The sequence below is a fragment of the Neovison vison genome, chromosome 5 (assembly GCF_020171115.1).
Source record: "Neovison vison isolate M4711 chromosome 5, ASM_NN_V1, whole genome shotgun sequence".
NCBI lineage: Eukaryota > Metazoa > Chordata > Mammalia > Carnivora > Mustelidae > Neogale > Neogale vison.
The window spans coordinates 82,178,641-82,196,292 of record NC_058095.1 but is presented as its reverse complement, the minus strand read 5'-3'; the positions used below and the strand labels follow the sequence as shown (position 1 = coordinate 82,196,292).

Here is a 17,652-nt window from a genome sequence, read left to right as displayed (position 1 = left end):
AGCCAGCATTACCCTGATCCCCAAACCAGGCAAGGACCCTACCAAAAAGGAGAATTTTAGACCAATATCACTGATGAATATGGATGCTAAGATTCTCAACAAGATCCTAGCCAACAGGATCCAACAGCACATTAAAAAGATTATTCACCATGATCAGGTGGGATTCATCCCTGGGCTACAAGGATGGTTCAACATTCGCAAATCAATCAATGTGATACAACAAATTAATATGAGAAGAGAGAAGAACCACATGGTCCTCTCAATCGATGCAGAAAAAGCATTTGACAAAATCCAACATCCGTTCCTGATTAAAATGCTTCAAAGTATAGGGATAGAGGGAACATTCCTGAACCTCATCAAATCTAACTATAAAAGACCCACAGCAAATATCATCCTCAATGGGAAAAAGCTTGCAGCCTTCCCATTGAGATCAGGAACAAGACAAGGATGCCCACTTTCACCACTCTTGTTCAACATAGTATTAGAAGTCCTAGCAACAGCAATCAGACAACAGAGAGAAATAAAAGGTATCCAAATTGGTAATGAAGAAGTCAAACTCTCTCTCTTCGCAGATGACATGATTCTTTATATGGAAAACCCAAAAGACTCCACCCCCAAACTACTAGAACTCATACAGCAATTCAGCAGCGTGGCAGGATACAAAGTCAATGTGCAGAAATCAGTGGCTTTCTTATACACTAACAATGAAAATACAGAAAGGGAAATTAGAGAATCGATTCCATTTACTATAGCACCAAGAACCATAAGATACCTGGGAATAAACCTAACCAAAGAGGTAAAGGATCTGTTTCAAGAGCTTTTAAGACACAGAACTGGGATTTGAGCCCTGATTTCTCACCCAAACCCAGAGTTCATGCTTCCTGTGACGTGGCCACCCTCCAAGGGAGGTCCTTCAAGCCCTAGTCTCTTTCTGTCACCTGGTTGCTTTTTGGCAGTCATGGGGCTTACATGAGAATGGATGGATGTCAAGTTTTACATATCTATTAGTGAGCTGCTTAGGGTTTCTCACTGCCTTTAGGCTCACATCAGGTCAGTTCTCAGTTGGTGAGCAATGAGGTCTTGCTTTCGCCCATGCCCCTTGCCTCTGCTCCCAGGCACTCCCCATATTTTATACCCACATGAGCCATGTAGGTGACTAATTTTTCCTTAGTTCTGACATTAATCTCAATTTTTGTGTAATTGTACATTGCTTCTAGACATTTCCAGCAATTTCTTTCTTCACATGGGTCATTTAGTGTGTCTGAAACAGATCATTTTCTTTCTTTCCTTTTTTAAAATATTTATTTATTTATTTGACAAAGAGAGAGAGAGATCACAAATAGGCAGAGAGGCGGGCAGAAGAAATGGGGGAAGCAGACTCCCTGCCAAGCAGAGAGCCTGATGCGGAGCTCTATCCCAGGACCCTGAGATCATGACCTGAGCCAAAGGCAGAGGCTCAACCCACTTAGCCATCCAGGCTCCACAAAACAGATCATTTTCTTAAAACCAATTTCTTGTCATGAATTCCAAGTAGAATCTGTTTTCAGGACTGATAGTTTTGACTTTGAATCTTTTTTTTTTTTTTTTTACCTAACTCTTCTTTTAATTAGTCATAAATTCTTCTTAATTTTTTCTTTACCAGATAATCCCCTATTTATCTCTCTTCTTCAATTAATAGCTTAGTATAGACCTTTATACCTCATGGCAGTGTTATTGCAATGACTCCTAAGTGGTGCCTGCCTCCTTCTGGAATCAGTTTTGTTGATGGTATAAGGTGAGGCTCTAACCTGAACCCCAGTCCCTTTCATGAAAAACTTATTATTTTTGAAATATTATTGACCAAGCTTTCCCTTTTCTACTCTCTATGCTAGGGCAGCACTTCTATATTGTTGGTGTGTCTCTTCTATTGCATTGTTCTAATCCTAGGTTTTTTTGTTGTTGTTGTTTTGTTTTTGAGAGGCTTTGAAACAGCAGATAGCAGATTTACAAGAAGATTTGAAAAGAAAGGAAGCAAAATGGTCAAGTACACAAGGCCGTCTTAGAAGCCAGATAGAAATGTTGGTCAGAGAGAACACAGACCTCAGGGAAGAAATAAAAGTGATGGAAAGGTTCCGACTTGATGCCTGGAAGAAAGCAGAAGCTACTGAGAACAGCATCAGGATGGGTCCTTGTGTGGCTGCCACGAAAAGGGACGCGTCCATGGTAGGTTTGAAGCTAGTTTCGTCAAGTCAGGATGTTAAATATCTGAGTGCTCCAATTTATAGACCTGAAACCTAGAGGGTGTTTGCCAGGGCTGGGGGTGGGGGGTGGGAATGGGGAGTTGCTGTTTAATGGGAACAGAGTTTCAGTTTTGTAAGAGGAAAAGAGTACTAGAGCTGGGTGGATGTGAGGGTGCACAGTAGTGTGTATGTGCCTTGTGCTGCGGACCTGTACACTTAACAGTAGTTAAGACGGTGAATGTTATGTATATTTTACCACAGTTGACCAATTCTTTTGGGCAATTGCTTTGCAGAGTTTTCAAATTCATTTTTAGAATTCTTTTAAAAGAATTATAGCACGATAGGCAGATAATCTTAGTTAAAACAGGCCAAGTGAAGTTTTTCTTACAGTGAGTCACATGCATATGAACTTTTCAAATCAGATAATTAGTCTTTCATTCATCTATTTTCACAATTATCATGTGCCAGACACTGATTTTGGGCACTGGGAATAAAGCAATTAACAAAATAGGTGAACTTCCTTGCCCTCTTGGAATTTTTATTCTAGTGGTGGGAGGTCTATAAAGAAGATAGATAATAAAATATATGGTGTGTTATATAGTGACAAGAACCAAGGAGAAAAAAGCAGGAAAAGGGGATGGGGTGGGGGGTGTTGCTGTTTTAGACAGGATGGCCAAGGAAAGTCTTACTGAGAAAGTGACATTTGAATAATGGCCCACAGTATTAAATATATTGAATATATTAACTTAAATATATATATAATTATTATGTTTTAAATATAAATATAATAAAGGGGTACCTGGGTGAGAGTAGAGCCCATAGAGGAGCCTGAGGCCCAGAGGCTATCTGCCTTGTGGGCCTGAGCAGGAGTATGGCGGAGGCTGATGGAGCTACAGGGGAGTAATAGGGAGAATGGTAGGGGATGTGATCAGAGATGGGACAGAGGGAGTTGGGTGCAAGGTTCATTAGGCCTTAGTCAGTTCCTGTAAGCCCTTGGGTGTTTTCTCTGAGAAGGCCCCCCCCCCTCCCCCAGCCCTTAAGGGCTGAGATTGGAGTTGACTTAATCTTTTGTTTTAGTAAGTATACCTTGTCTACTGTCTACTGTAGACTGAACTGGGAGTGGAGGGTCATAAACACAATTGGGAACACTGGTTAGGAGACCATTGGAGTAATTCACACCAGAGAGAACAGTGGCTTAAGACTAGGGGAGAAGCAGTGGATGGCTGAGAAATGGACAGAATTTATTGATGAGCTGGATATGGGGTATGACAGCAAGGAAGGAGTCAAGAGTACAGTTTCCAAGTGTAGTATAGTGTTTTGGCATACTAGAGTTTCCATTTATCGTAAGACAAGAAGATAACATGTTTTTCTTGGGGGCATGGATATTAGGATCTCAGGTTTAGACAGGCTAAGTTTGAAATGCCTGTGGAGAAGTTTGAAAACGTGGAGACGTTACCTGGGCAGCTGTGCACCTATCAGGAGAAGGTTAGGTTGGAGCTAGAAGTTTGGGGTTCATCAGGATGTGTGATAAAAGTTTTAGGCTGGCAGAGATCACCAATGCTGAAAGTGTGGGTAGTGAAGAGATCCACACACTGAGCCAGAGTGTGAGAAGACGGGGGATGAGGAGAATGGTTAACCAGAGAGGATGGAGTAAAGGAGGCCAGAGTGGTGTCCTGAGAGCCAAGAAAAGAAAGGACTTTTAGGAGAAGAGACTAGCCAGCAGTTTCAAAAGCTGCTGCTAAATTAGACGAGGGCTGAAAATTAGTCATGAGATTTACCAGGTAGGGATGTATAGAAGATAAAAGCCTGATTTTTATCTTCAGAGAATGAGATCAGAGAATGAGAAGTTTCAAACAGAGTTTAAGAACCTTGTGGAGAGGTTTGGCAATAAATGTAAAGAGATGAGGTGTTGGCTTTAAGGAAAGTTTTTTTTTTTTTAAAGGGAAAAATTAAGTGTTTATGTATTGGTAGGATTGATTCAATAAAGAGGAAAATACTGATGCAGGAGAATGTGGGGGAATTGTTGAAGCAATGTTTATTAATGAGAGGAGAGGGGATTTAGGGAATGAAGGGAGGGGCTGGACTTGGCTGAACAGTATGTGCCCTGTGGCAGAATGTTGAAGGTGTGGACTCTGGGCTTGATGTGTGGTGCCTGCTGGTGGGAAGTTCCCTTTTAATGCCTTCGCATTGTCAGTGAAGTAGGAAGCGTGGGCATCTGCTGAGAGTGAGGATAGAAAAGTGTAGGATGTTCAAGTAGATGGGAGAAAGTGTGACATCGTCGTCTAAGGGAGTGGAAAGCAAAGGGACTGAGGAAATGTAGCCTGATTCCTGGGCTGCTTTGGGGACGAGTGTAGGTTAGAGTCATATATTTCAAGTGAGTAAGAGGTGTGGTCATCCAGGTGAATACCACAGAGTGAGTGAGGGGTAGGGAAGTTGACAGTATATGCAGCCAGAATGACAGCAGTGAACCATGTAAGCTGCAGACATAGCAAGGACTTGTAGATTGTACACATTGGTGGAGTTAGGGTGTTAGATGAATAAGCTAGAAGGGTAGGATATGGCAGTCAGAAGAGAGTGGGATTCTTGCCTCTTACCATTTTATTAAAACAGCTTCCCTAAACAGAAATTTGAAAGAGTAGTATGATGATGATCAGGTGACCTGAATAGTCACCTAGATATGACCACTGTTGACATTTTACCACTTGTGTATGTGTGTTTTGCTGGACCATTTGAAGCTAATTGCAGAAATCATGGCATCTTACCGCAAATACTTTAGCATTTTATTAAATGACATTGGCTTTTTGAATGTCTAATTTGAATGTCTAATTAGGCTAATTATTTTGTAGAATACTGCACTTTCTGGCTTTGAGGGCTTAGAAATGAGATCTTTGCAGTTACTGATAATGACTGCATGACTGAGGTAGGATAGAGTAGGTCAGGAAACAGAAGCTAAGGCAGTGGAGTTATCTCCTGGCAAGGGGTACGTGTGGCTGGCTGAATCATGGACGTGAGAAGCAGAGCTGGGGCAGGGGTGGTTAGGGAGGAGAGAGATTTGTTGGAAGTGGTGATAGGGAGCAAGGAAGACCTCTACCCTACCCCAAACGTAGGGAGTGGAGTTCGGAGGGTGAGAAACTTCTGTCCCTGGAAGGGGGCTATGGGGAGTCATCATCTCAGTAGGGAGCTAGGGCTCAAAGTGAGAGCAAGATGGTAAGGGACGTGCTCACGGGAGAGGTTGAGATAAAGGGGTTTTGCTGATACTGAGTTCCTGCCCTCTTCTTTGGCTAATCTGATAGCAATCACAGAGACTCTTTTATTTTATGTTGTCTGTTATCCCCTCACTTTGAACCACATGTGTTTGAACTGTGCAGGTCCACTTCTATGCAGATTTTTTCAATAAATAGAGTATAACACTGTAAATATATTTTGCCTTCCTTAAGATTTTAATAACTTTTTTTTTTGCTCTAGTGGACTTTATTGTAATAATACAGTATGCAATACATATGCCATACAGGATAAGTGTTAATACGCTGCTTATGTCATCAGGATGGCTTCCAGATGACAGTAGGCTGTTGGTAGTCACATTTTGGGGGAGTCAAAAGTTACACATGGATTTTCAGGTGTGTGGGGTGGTCATTGCCCTTAGCCCCCCTCCCCCCAGTGTTTTTCAGGATCCACTGTATATCTGAAGGTGGGGTGTGTGTGTAGTTCATTTTCCTAAATAATAGTTTGTTCCCTCTGACCTGTAGTGAAAAATAAAATGAAAACATAAATGAACAAACTTAAGCCATTTTCATTGCAAGCTGAGTTTTACTTTCATTCATTGTACTAATGTGTAGACTATCACTAATTTTATATTCAAAATTATCTCATACTATAGAATTCATTTCGGTTGCAAAAGAGTCAAATTTCTTCAGGAACCCAGGTAGAAAAATGTAAGAAAAATCATTTGCCGACACAAGGTAAGAAGTTGCACGATCTTTTTATAAAATACTTTAGGAATTTAAAGAATAGAGAATTTGCACCCAATTTAAGAAGTAAAGCTTTGTAAATATCATTGTAGCCCCTGTGTACTCTCCTACTTATTTCCACCCTGACAACATTCCTTTGTTTGTTTTTCATTCTTTTACTACATTGTATCCATAAATCAATATAGTATTGTTTCTATGTATCCCTCTACAATTTGTTTCTCTCAATATTTTGATATTCACATTAATACATATAAACCCTAGTTTACTGATTTTAATAGCTATACAGATTCCATGTGTATTTGTTACAGTTGAGTTTTCCTGTTGATGGACTTCATGTTTTTTCCTCTAGTTTGTCAATAGAATGAATAGGGCTGCAGAACATAGCTATCCTGTGAGTTTCTCTAAAACACATATCAAGAGTGAGGATGCTGGGTCATACCAGGCTTGTGGTGTAGGAGGTTTTCTCTTTGTTCTGCAAGGTGGTTTTCCCTTTTTTTTTCTTTCTTACGATCAGCAGAATATCCTCCTTGTGCTTATTCTTGACCTGGTCAGACTGAAATTGTGTCTAGTCAGATGGGTGTGAAATGGTGGGTTAGTGTAACTTTAATATGTGTTTCCCTGATTACTGGTAAGATCATGTGAGCATCTTTTTGTATATTTAGTGGGAATTTGGGTTTCCTCTTTTGTGAATTGACTGTTCATTTCTTTTGCCTGTTTAAAACTTTTTAGTGGGGGGTGCCTGGGTGTTTCAGTTGATTAACTGACCGCCTTCTGCTCAGGTCATGATCCCGGAGTCCTGGGATGGAGTCCCGCATTGGGCTCCCAGCTCCATGGGAAGTCAGCTTCTTCCTCTGACCTTCTCCCTGCCCATGCTCTCTATCATGCTCTTTCTCTCTCAAATAAATAAACAATCTTTAAACTTTTTAGCGGGGAGGGCGAAGTTTCTCCTTATTGAAGTTATTCTTCATGCTCATCCTTTCTCATTTAGAAGCACTGCCAATATTTTCTCCCAGTTCTGGGTTTAGCTTTTCTGTTTGTGTTTTTTATGTGCATTTTTCCCCATTTTTGACTTTTTTTTTTTTTTAAGATTTGTTTGTTTTAGGGAGAGTCCACAAGGATCCCAGGAGGGGCAGAAGGAGAGGGAGAGGGGAAGCAGACTCCCTCCTGAGCAGGGAACCTGATGTGAGGCTCTGTCTCAAGACCTTGAGTTGACGACCTGAGCAGAAACCAAGAGTCAGAGGCTTAACAGACTAAGCCACCCAGATGCCTCTGTTTTCCCTTTTATTATTGAATTTATCAATCTTTTTTCATGACTGTAAGAAATCTTTCTCAAGCCCTAGGTCACAAATATACTATTTTCTCTTATGAACATCTTTAATCTACCTGGAATTTTTAGAAATTATTATCATGAATTAAATTTAGAAAATTGGATATAACATATACAGTTTGATAATTACAAAGGACATACTTAGATAACTACCAACTAGATAAAGAAATAGAGTAGCAACACCCCAGGGCTGTTCCCCCCCTTGAGTACTCTCATAGGTGCAGCCCTAAAAAAAGTTTTGTTTTTGAACTTTCTGAGTAGTTATACTATATGTATTCCATTGCCTTTTATTTTTTACTGTACATTGTTTTTGAGAGTCATGTTGATCTGCAACTCTAGTTCACTAATTTTCAAACCTGCAAGGTAGTTTGAATGGTTTTTTTTTTTTTGAATGTTTGGTTTTTTTTTCATTTTTTAATCTTTTTTTTTTTTAATTTCTATTTTTTTATAAACATGTAATGTATTTTTTTCCCCCAGGGGTATAGGTCTGTAAATCGCCAGGTTTGCACACTTCACAGCACTCACCATAGCACATAGCCCCCCACCAATGTCCATAACCCCACCACCCTCTCCTGACCCCCCTCTCCCCAGCAACCCTCAGTTTGTTTTGTGAGATTAAGAGTCACTTATGGTTTGTCTTCCTCCTAATCCCACTTTGTTTCATTTATTCTTTTCCTACTCCCCTCAAAACCCCCCACATTGCATCTCCACTTCCTCATATCAGTGAGATCATATGATAGGTGTATTTCTCCGATTGACTTATTTCACTAAGCATGATACCTTCTAGTTCCATCCATGTCGTTGCAAATGGCAAGATTTCATTTCTTTTGATGGCTGCATAGTATTCCATGGTGTATATATACCACATCTTATTTATCCATTCATCCGTTGATAGACATCTAGGTTCTTTCCATAGTTTGGCTATTGTGGACATTGCTGCTATAAATGTTCGGGTGCATATGCCCCTTCAGATCACTGCGTTTATATCTTTAGGGTAAATACCTAGTAGTGCAATTGCTGGGTCATAGGGCAGTTCTATTTTCAACTTTTTGAGGAACCTCCATGCTGTTTTCCAGAGTGGTTGCACCAGCTTGCATTCCCACCAACAGTGTAGGAGGGTTTCCCTTTCTCCTCATCCTTGCCAGCATCTGTCATTTCCTGACTTACTAATTTTAGCCATTCTGACTGATGTGAGGTGGTATCTTGTTGTGGTTTTGATTTGTATTTCCCTGATGCCGAGTGATATGGAGCATTTTTTCATGTGTCTGTTGGCCATCTGGATGTCTTCTTTGCAGAAATGTCTGTTCATGTCCTCTGCCCATTTCTTAATTGGATTATTTGTTCTTTGGGTGTTGAGTTTGCTAAGTTCTTTATAGCCCTTTATCTGATATGTCATTTGCAAATATCTTCTCCCATTCTGTCAGTTGTCTTTTGGTTTTGTTAACCAAAAGACTTTGGTTTCCTTTGCTGTGCAAAAGCTTTTGATCTTGATGAAATCCCAATAGTTCATTTTTGCCCTTGCTACCCTTGCTTCTGGTGATATTCCTAGGAAGTAGTCACTGCGGCTGAGGTCAAAGAGGTTGCTGCCTGTGTTCTTCTCAAGGATTTTGATGGATTCCTTTCTCACATTGAGGTCCTTCATCCATTTTGAGTCTATTTTCGTGTGTGGTATAAGGAAAAGGTCCAATTTTTTCAGCCCCATTTATTGAAGAGGCTGTCTTTTTTCCATTGGACATTCTTTCCTGCTTTGTCAAAGATTAGTTGACCATAGAGTTGAGGGCCTATTTCTGGGTTCTCTATTCTGTTCCATTGATCTATGTGTCTGTTTTTGTACCAGTACCATACTTTCTACTGTCTTAATGATGACAGCTTTGTAATAGAGCTTGAAGTCCAGAATTGTGATGCCACCAACTTTGGCTTTCTTTTTCAACATTCCACTGGCTATTTGAGGTCTTTACTAGTTCCATATGAATTTTAGGATTATCTGTTCCATTTCTTTGAAAAAAAAAATGGGTGGGATTTTGATAGGGATTGCCTTAAATGTGTGGATTGCTTTAGGTAGCATGGACATTTTCACAAAATTTGTTCTTCCAATCCATGGGCATGGAACATTTTTCCATTTCTTTGTGTCTTTCTCAGTCTCTTTCATGAGTACTTTTAGTATTCTGAGTACAGATTCTTTGCCTCTTTGGTTAGGTTTATTCCTAGGTATCTTTTTTTTTTTTTTTTTTAAATTATTATTTATTTATTTATTTTCAGAAAAACAGTATTCATTATTTTTTCACCACACCCAGTGCTCCATGCAAGCCGTGCCCTCTACAATACCCACCACCTGGTACCCCAACCTCCCACCACCCAGCCACTTCAAACCCCTCAGATTGTTTTTCAGAGTCCATAGTCTCTCATGGTTCACCTCCCCCTCCAATTTACCCAAATTCCCTACTCCTCCCTAACACCCCTTTTCCTCCATGCTATTTGTTATGCTCCACAAATAAGTGAAACCATATGATAATTGACTCTCTCTGCTTGACTTATTTCACTCAGCATAATCTCTTCCAGTCCCGTCCATGTTGCTACAAAAGTTGGGTATTCATCCTTTCTGATGGAGGCATAATACTCCATAGTGTATATGGACCACATCTTCCTTATCCATTCATCTGTTGAAGGCATCTTGGTTCTTTCCACAGTTTGGCGACCGTGGCCATTGCTGCTATAAACATTGGGGTACAGATGACCTTTCATTTCACGACATCTGTGTCTTTGGGGTAAATACCCAGGAGTGCAATTGCAGGGTCATAGGGAAGCTCTATTTTTAATTTCTTGAGGAATCTCCACACTGTTCTCCAAAGAGGCTGCACCAACTTGCATTCCCACCAACAGTGTAAGAGGGTTCCCCTTTCTCCACATCCTCTCCAACACATGTTGTTTCCTGTTTTGTTAATTTTGGCCATTCTAACTGGTGTAAGGTGATATCTCAATGTGGTTTTAATTTGAATCTCCCTGAGGGCTAATGATGATGAGCATTTTTTCATGTGTCTGATAGCCATTTGTATTTCTTGATTGGAGAAGTGTCTGTTCATATCTTCTGCCCATTTTTTGATGTGTTTGTCTGTTTCTTGTGGGTTGAGTTTGAGGAGTTCATTATAGATCCTGGATATCAACCTTTTGTCTGTACTGTCATTTGCAAATATCTTCTCCCATTCCGTGGGTTGCCTCTTTGTTTTGTTGACTGTTTCCTTTGCTGTGCAGAAGCTTTTGATTTTGATGAAGTCCCAGAAGTTTATTTTCGCTTTTGTTTCCTTTGCCTTTGGAGACGTATCTTGAAAGAAGTTGCTGTGGCTGATATCAAAGAGATTTCTGCCTATGTTCTCCTCTAAGATTCTGATGGATTCCTGTCTCACGTTGAGGTCTTTTATCCATTTTGAGTTGATCTTTGTGTACGGTGTAAGAGAATGGTCGAGTTTCATTCTTCTACATATAGCTGTCCAGTTTTCCCAGCACCATTTATTGAAGAGACTGTCTTTTTTCCACTGTATATTTTTTCCTGTTTTGTCAAAGATTAATTGACCATAGAGTTGAGGGTCCATATCTGGGCTCTCTACTCTGTTCCACTGGTCTATGTGTCTGTTTTTATGCCAGTACCATGCTGTCTTGGTGATCACAGCTTTGTAATAAAGCTTGAAATCAGGTAACGTGATGCCGCCAGCTTTATTTTTGTTTTTCAACATTTCCTTAGCGATTCGGGGTCTCTTCTGATTCCATACAAATTTTAGGATTATTTGCTCCAGCTCTTTGAAGAATGCCGGTGGAATTTTGATCGGAATGGCATTAAAAGTATAGATTGCTCTAGGCAGTATAGACATTTTAACAATGTTTATTCTTCCGATCCAAGAGCATGGAATGGTCTTCCATCTATTTGTGTCTTCTTCAATTTCTTTCATGAGTGTTCTATAGTTCCTCAAGTACAGATCCTTTACCTCTTTAGTTAGGTTTATTCCCAGGTATCTTATGGTTCTTGGTGCTATAGTAAATGGAATCGATTCTCTAATTTCCCTTTCTGTATTTTCATTGTTAGTGTATAAGAAAGCCACTGATTTCTGCACATTGACTTTGTATCCTGCCACGCTGCTGAATTGCTGTATGAGTTCTAGTAGTTTGGGGGTGGAGTCTTTTGGGTTTTCCATATTAAGAATCATGTCATCTGCGAAGAGAGAGAGTTTGACTTCTTCATTACCAATTTGGATACCTTTTATTTCTCTCTGTTGTCTGATTGCTGTTGCTAGGACTTCTAATACTATGTTGAACAAGAGTGGTGAAAGTGGGCATCCTTGTCTTGTTCCTGATCTCAATGGGAAGGCTGCAAGCTTTTTCCCATTGAGGATGATATTTGCTGTGGGTCTTTCATAGATAGATTTGATGAGGTTCAGGAATGTTCCCTCTATCCCTATACTTTGAAGCATTTTAATCAGGAACGGATGTTGGATTTTGTCAAATGCTTTTTCTGCATCGATTGAGAGGACCATGTGGTTCTTCTCTCTTCTCATATTAATTTGTTGTATCACATTGATTGATTTGCGAATGTTGAACCATCCTTGTAGCCCAGGGATGAATCCCACCTGATCATGGTGAATAATCTTTTTAATGTGCTGTTGGATCCTGTTGAGAATCTTAGCATCCATATTCATCAGTGATATTGGTCTAAAATTCTCCTTTTTGGTAGGGTCCTTGCCTGGTTTGGGGATCAGGGTAATGCTGGCTTCATAGAAAGAGTCTGGAAGTTTTCCTTCTGCTTCAATTTTTTGAAACAGCTTCAGGAGAATAGGTGCTATTTCTTCTTGGAAGGTTTGGTAGAATTCCCCAGGGAATCCGTCAGGTCCTGGGCTCTTGTTTTTTGGGAGGTTTTTGATCACTGATTTAATCTCGTTATTAGATATCGGTCTGTTCAGGTTGTCGATTTCTTCCTGGTTCAATTTTGGTAGTTTATATTTTTCCAGGAATGCATCCATTTCATCTAGGTTGCTAAGCTTATTGGCATATAACTGTTCGTAATAACTTCTGATGATTGTTTCTACTTCCTTGGCGTTAGTTGTGATCTCTCCCTTTTCATTCATAATTTTATGAATTTGGGATTTCTCTCTTTTCTTTCGGATTAGTGTAGCCAGTGGCTTATCGATCTTATTGATTCTTTCAAAAAACCAGCTTCTAGTTTCATTGATACGTTCTACTGTATCTCTGGTTTCTCCTTCATTGATCTCAGCTCTAATCTTGATGATTTCCCTTCTCATGTGTGGAGTTGGTTTGATTTGTTGTTGATCCTCCAGTTCTTTAAGGTGTAGAGACAGCTGGTGTGTTCTGGATTTTTCAATTCTTTTGTGCGAGGCTTGGATGGCTATATATTTTCCCCTTAGGACCGCCTTTGCTGTATCCCATAGGTTTTGGACCGAAGTGTCTTCATTCTCATTGGTTTCCATGAATTGTTTCAGTTCTTCTTTGATCTCCTGGTTGATCCAAGCATTCTTAAGCAAGGTGGTCTTTAGCTTCCAGGTGTTTGAGTTCCTTCTGAACTTTTCCTTGTGATTGAGCTCCAGTTTCAAAGCATTGTGATCTGAGAATATGCAGGGAATAATCTCAGTCTTTTGGTATCGGTTGAGTCCTGATTTGTGACCCAGTATGTGGTATTCTGGAGAAGGTTCCATGTGCACTTGAGAAGAATGAGTATTCTATTGTTTTAGGGTGGAATGTTCTGTATATGTCTATGAGGTCCATCTGGTCCAATGTGTCATTCAATGCTCTTGTTTCTTTATTGATTTTCTGCTTCGATGATCTGTCTAATTCTGAAAGAGGCGTGTTAAGATCTCCTACGATTAGTGTATTCATATCAGTATGACTCTTTATCTTGATTAACAGTTTTCTTAAGTAATTGGCTGCTCCCATATTGGGAGCATAGATATTTACAATTGTTAGATCATCTTGGTGGATAGTCCCTTTAAGGATTATGTAGTGTCCTTCTGTATCTCTGACTACAGTCTTTAGTTTGAAGTCTAGTTTATCTGATATGAGAATCGCTACCCCAGCCTTCTTTTGAGTCCCATTGGCATGTAAGATGCTTCTCCACCCCTTCACTTTCAGTCTGCGTGTATCTTTAGGTTCAAAATGGGTCTCTTGTAGACAGCATATGGATGGGTCCCGTCGTTTTATCCAATCTGCAACCCTGTGCCGTTTTATGGGTGCATTTAGGCCATTCACATTGAGAGTGATTATTGATAGATACGTTTTTATTGACATCGAGTTACCTTTGAAGTCTTTCTTTCTGTAGACTGTCTCTATATTTCTGTTCAATGCTATTCTTGGTATTTTTCCTCTTTTATAGGACCCCCCCTTAATATTTCCTGCAGTATCGGCTTGGTGGTTGCATAGTCTTTAAGCCTTGCCGGTCTTGGAAACTCTTTATCTCTCCATCCATTTTGAATGTCAGTCTTGCTGGATAAAGTATTCTTGGCTGCATGTTCTTCTCATTTAGTGCCCTGAATATATCTTGCCAGCCTCTTCTGGCTTGCCAGGTCTCTGTGGACAGGTCTGCCGTTATTCTGATGGGCTTCCCTTTGTAAGTAAGGAGCCTCTTTGCCCTGGCGGCTTTCAAGAGATTATACCTACAATTATAATTTCTCAATTTGACTATCAGGTGTCGTGATGTTTTTTTGGAGTGTATAATCTTGGGTGGAGACCGTTCAGCCTCTAGTACATGAACGCTGGTTTCATTCGCGAGATTCAGAAAATTTTCATGAAGGACTTGTTCCACGATATCTTCTAGACTTCTTTCTTTCTCCTCCCCTTCAGGAATTCCAATAATTCTGACATTGGAACGCTTCATGGCATCATTTATTTCCCTGATTCTGCTTTCGTGGGATCTAAGCTTTTTGTTCCAGGCTTCCTCCTGATCCTTTCTCTCTATCTGTTTGTCTTCCAGATCACTAATTCTATCTTCTGTCTCAGTTACCCTAGCTTTGAGAGAGTTTAGATTAGATTGGAACTCATTGAGAGCATTGTGGACCTCCTCCCTCGTAGCTTTAAGCTCCGCCCTAACATTGTGAGCATCCTGTCTGGTCGCTTTCAGTTCGGCCCTAATCAATTCTGTTTGGTCATCCATGGCTTTCTCCAACCTAGCTATTGCCTGGATAATTATTAGCCTGAATTCTCTTTCCGACATATTGTCTATGTTGATAGCCGTTAGCTCTGTTGCAGAAGGTCCATCCTCTGTATTTTTCTTCTGTTGGGCATTCCTCCTCCTAGTCATTTTGATGGGAGAAGACTGAACAGATGTAGCTGGATGTATCAACTCTGGTGCAGTCAAGGCGCACCCTGGAACACTTCTGAGCAATCAGGATTCCCCACCCAAACGAGCGACAAAAGAAAAGAAAAAGAGGAAAAGAAGATAAAGAAAAACAAAAAATGAAAAAAGAGAGAGAGAGAGAGAGACAGGAAAGAAAGGGAAGATGAAAGAGAAGGTTCAGCCCAGATGGGCCCCAAGGTAAGATTTATGAAGTGGACAAACAAAAAGAGATAAAAAGACTGATACAATTATATGGCAAGAGAAAAAAAGAAAAAAAAAATATATGCAAATAAAGAAAGAACCTCGTCAAAAAGAACCACAAGTGTAAAATTTATATGCTATAAGGCAAACACAAAAAACACAGAAACACTGGTGGAAGAAGATGGGAGAGTTCTTATAAATTCTCAGTGTGTGCAAGGAAGGTTGTTTTGATTCTTCCTGGATGTATCTTGATGTCTTTGTTAAAGGACTCAACTTTCCTAAGATAAAGGGGATTAAAAATTGGTTTACCTATAGGGGTAGTAATAATTGGGAAAAGGGGATTACTTTGAAGTTAACTCTATATGAATATTAGAGGATAAAAATAAAAAGGAATATACTAGACTAAACTAAACTAAATTTTTTTTTAAAAAGGGAATTCAAAAAATAAAAATGCAAAAGAAAAACATAGGTGTATGTATCAAAACGTTCAGGTTAGAAAGGTATTATGGAATTTGATGTACTGTACAGCTCGCTGTGATGGTAAATAGGTTAAAAAAATTATTACCCTGATCCCCAAACCAGGCAAGGACCCTACCAAAAAGGAGAATTTCAGACCAATATCACTGATGAATATGGATGCTAAGATTCTCAACAAGATCCTAGCCGACAGGATCCAACAACACATTAAAAAGATTATCCACCATGATCAGGTGGGATTCATCCCTAGGCTACAAGGATGGTTCAACATTCGCAAATCAATCAATGTGTTACAACAAATTAATATGAGAAGAGAGAAGAACCACATGGTCCTCTCAATCGATGCAGAAAAAGCATTTGACAAAATCCAACATCCGTTCCTGATTAAAACGCTTCAAAGTATAGGGATAGAGGGAACATTCCTGAACCTCATCAAATCTATCTATGAAAGACCCACAGCAAATATCATCCTCAATGGGAAAAAGCTTGCAGCCTTCCCATTGAGATCAGGAACAAGACAAGGATGCCCACTTTCACCACTCTTGTTCAACATAGTATTAGAAGTCCTAGCAACAGCAATCAGACAACAGAGAGAAATAAAAGGTATCCAAATTGGTAATGAAGAAGTCAAACTCTCTCTCTTCGCAGATGACATGATTCTTAATATGGAAAACCCAAAAGACTCCACCCCCAAACTACTAGAACTCATACAGCAATTCAGCAGCGTGGCAGGATACAAAGTCAATGTGCAGAAATCAGTGGCTTTCTTATACACTAACAATGAAAATACAGAAAGGGAAATTAGAGAATCGATTCCATTTACTATAGCACCAAGAACCATAAGATACCTGGGAATAAACCTAACTAAAGAGGTAAAGGATCTATACTTGAGGAACTATAGAACACTCATGAAAGAAATTGAAGAAGACACAAATAGATGGAAGACCATTCCATGCTCTTGGATCGGAAGAATAAACATTGTTAAAATGTCTATACTGCCTAGAGCAATCTATACTTTTAATGCCATTCCGATCAAAATTCCACCGGCATTCTTCAAAGAGCTGGAGCAAATAATCCTAAAATTTGTATGGAATCAGAAGAGACCCCGAATCGCTAAGGAAATGTTGAAAAACAAAAATAAAGCTGGCGGCATCACGTTACCTGATTTCAAGCTTTATTACAAAGCTGTGATCACCAAGACAGCATGGTACTGGCATAAAAACAGACACATAGACCAGTGGAACAGAGTAGAGAGCCCTGATATAGACCCTCAACTCTATGGTCAATTAATCTTTGACAAAACAGGAAAAAATATACAGTGGAAAAAAGACAGTCTCTTCAATAAATGGTGCCGGGAAAACTGGACAGCTATATGTGGAAGAATGAAACTCGACCATTCTCTTACACTGTACACAAAGATCAACTCTAAATGGATAAAAGACCTCAACGTTAGACAGGAATCTATCAGAATCTTAGAGGAGAACATACTCAGTAATCTCTTTGATATGAGCCACAGCAACTTCTTTCAAGATACGTCTCCAAAGGCAAAGGAAACAAAAGCGAAAATAAACTTCTGGGACTTCATCAAAATCAAAAGCTTCTGCACAGCAAAGGAAACAGTTAAAAAAACAAAGAGGCAACCCACGGAATGGGAGAAGATATTTGCAAATGACAGTACAGACAAAAGGTTGATATCCAGGATCTATAATGAACTCCTCAAACTCAACCCACACGAAACAGACAAACACATCAAAAAATGGGCAGAAGATATGAACAGACACTTCTCCAATCAAGACATACAAATGGCTATCAGACACATGAAAAAATGCTCATCATCATTAGCCCTCAGGGAGATTCAAATTAAAACCACATTGAGATATCACCTTACACCAGTTAGAATGGCCAAAATTAACAGGAAACAACATGTGTTGGAGAGGATGTGGAGAAAGGGGTACCCTCTTCCACTGTTGGTGGGAATGCAAGTTGGTGCAGCCTCTTTGGAGAACAGTGTGTAGATTCCTCAAGAAATTAAAAATAGAGCTTCCCTATGACCCTGCAATTGCACTCCTGGGTATTTACCCCAAAGATACAGATGTGAAAAGAAGGGCCATCTGTACCCCAATGTTTATA

General features: G+C 39.8%; 1 protein-coding gene across 3 annotated transcripts in view; it reads left to right on the top strand.

Moving 5' to 3' along the window:
* The window catches only part of CENPJ (centromere protein J), an 85,288-nt gene that overhangs the window by 42,363 nt on the left and 25,273 nt on the right, over window positions 1–17,652 (top strand). For 2 of the 3 annotated variants that reach the window (XM_044249369.1, XM_044249367.1), the window contains 2 exons: window positions 1,960–2,202; window positions 6,097–6,178. In XM_044249369.1, coding sequence (XP_044105304.1) covers window positions 1,960–2,202; window positions 6,097–6,178 — 325 coding nt within the window. The remainder of the gene's footprint in view (window positions 1–1,959; window positions 2,203–6,096; window positions 6,179–17,652) is intronic. The other variant, XM_044249368.1, reaches the window with a different exon arrangement.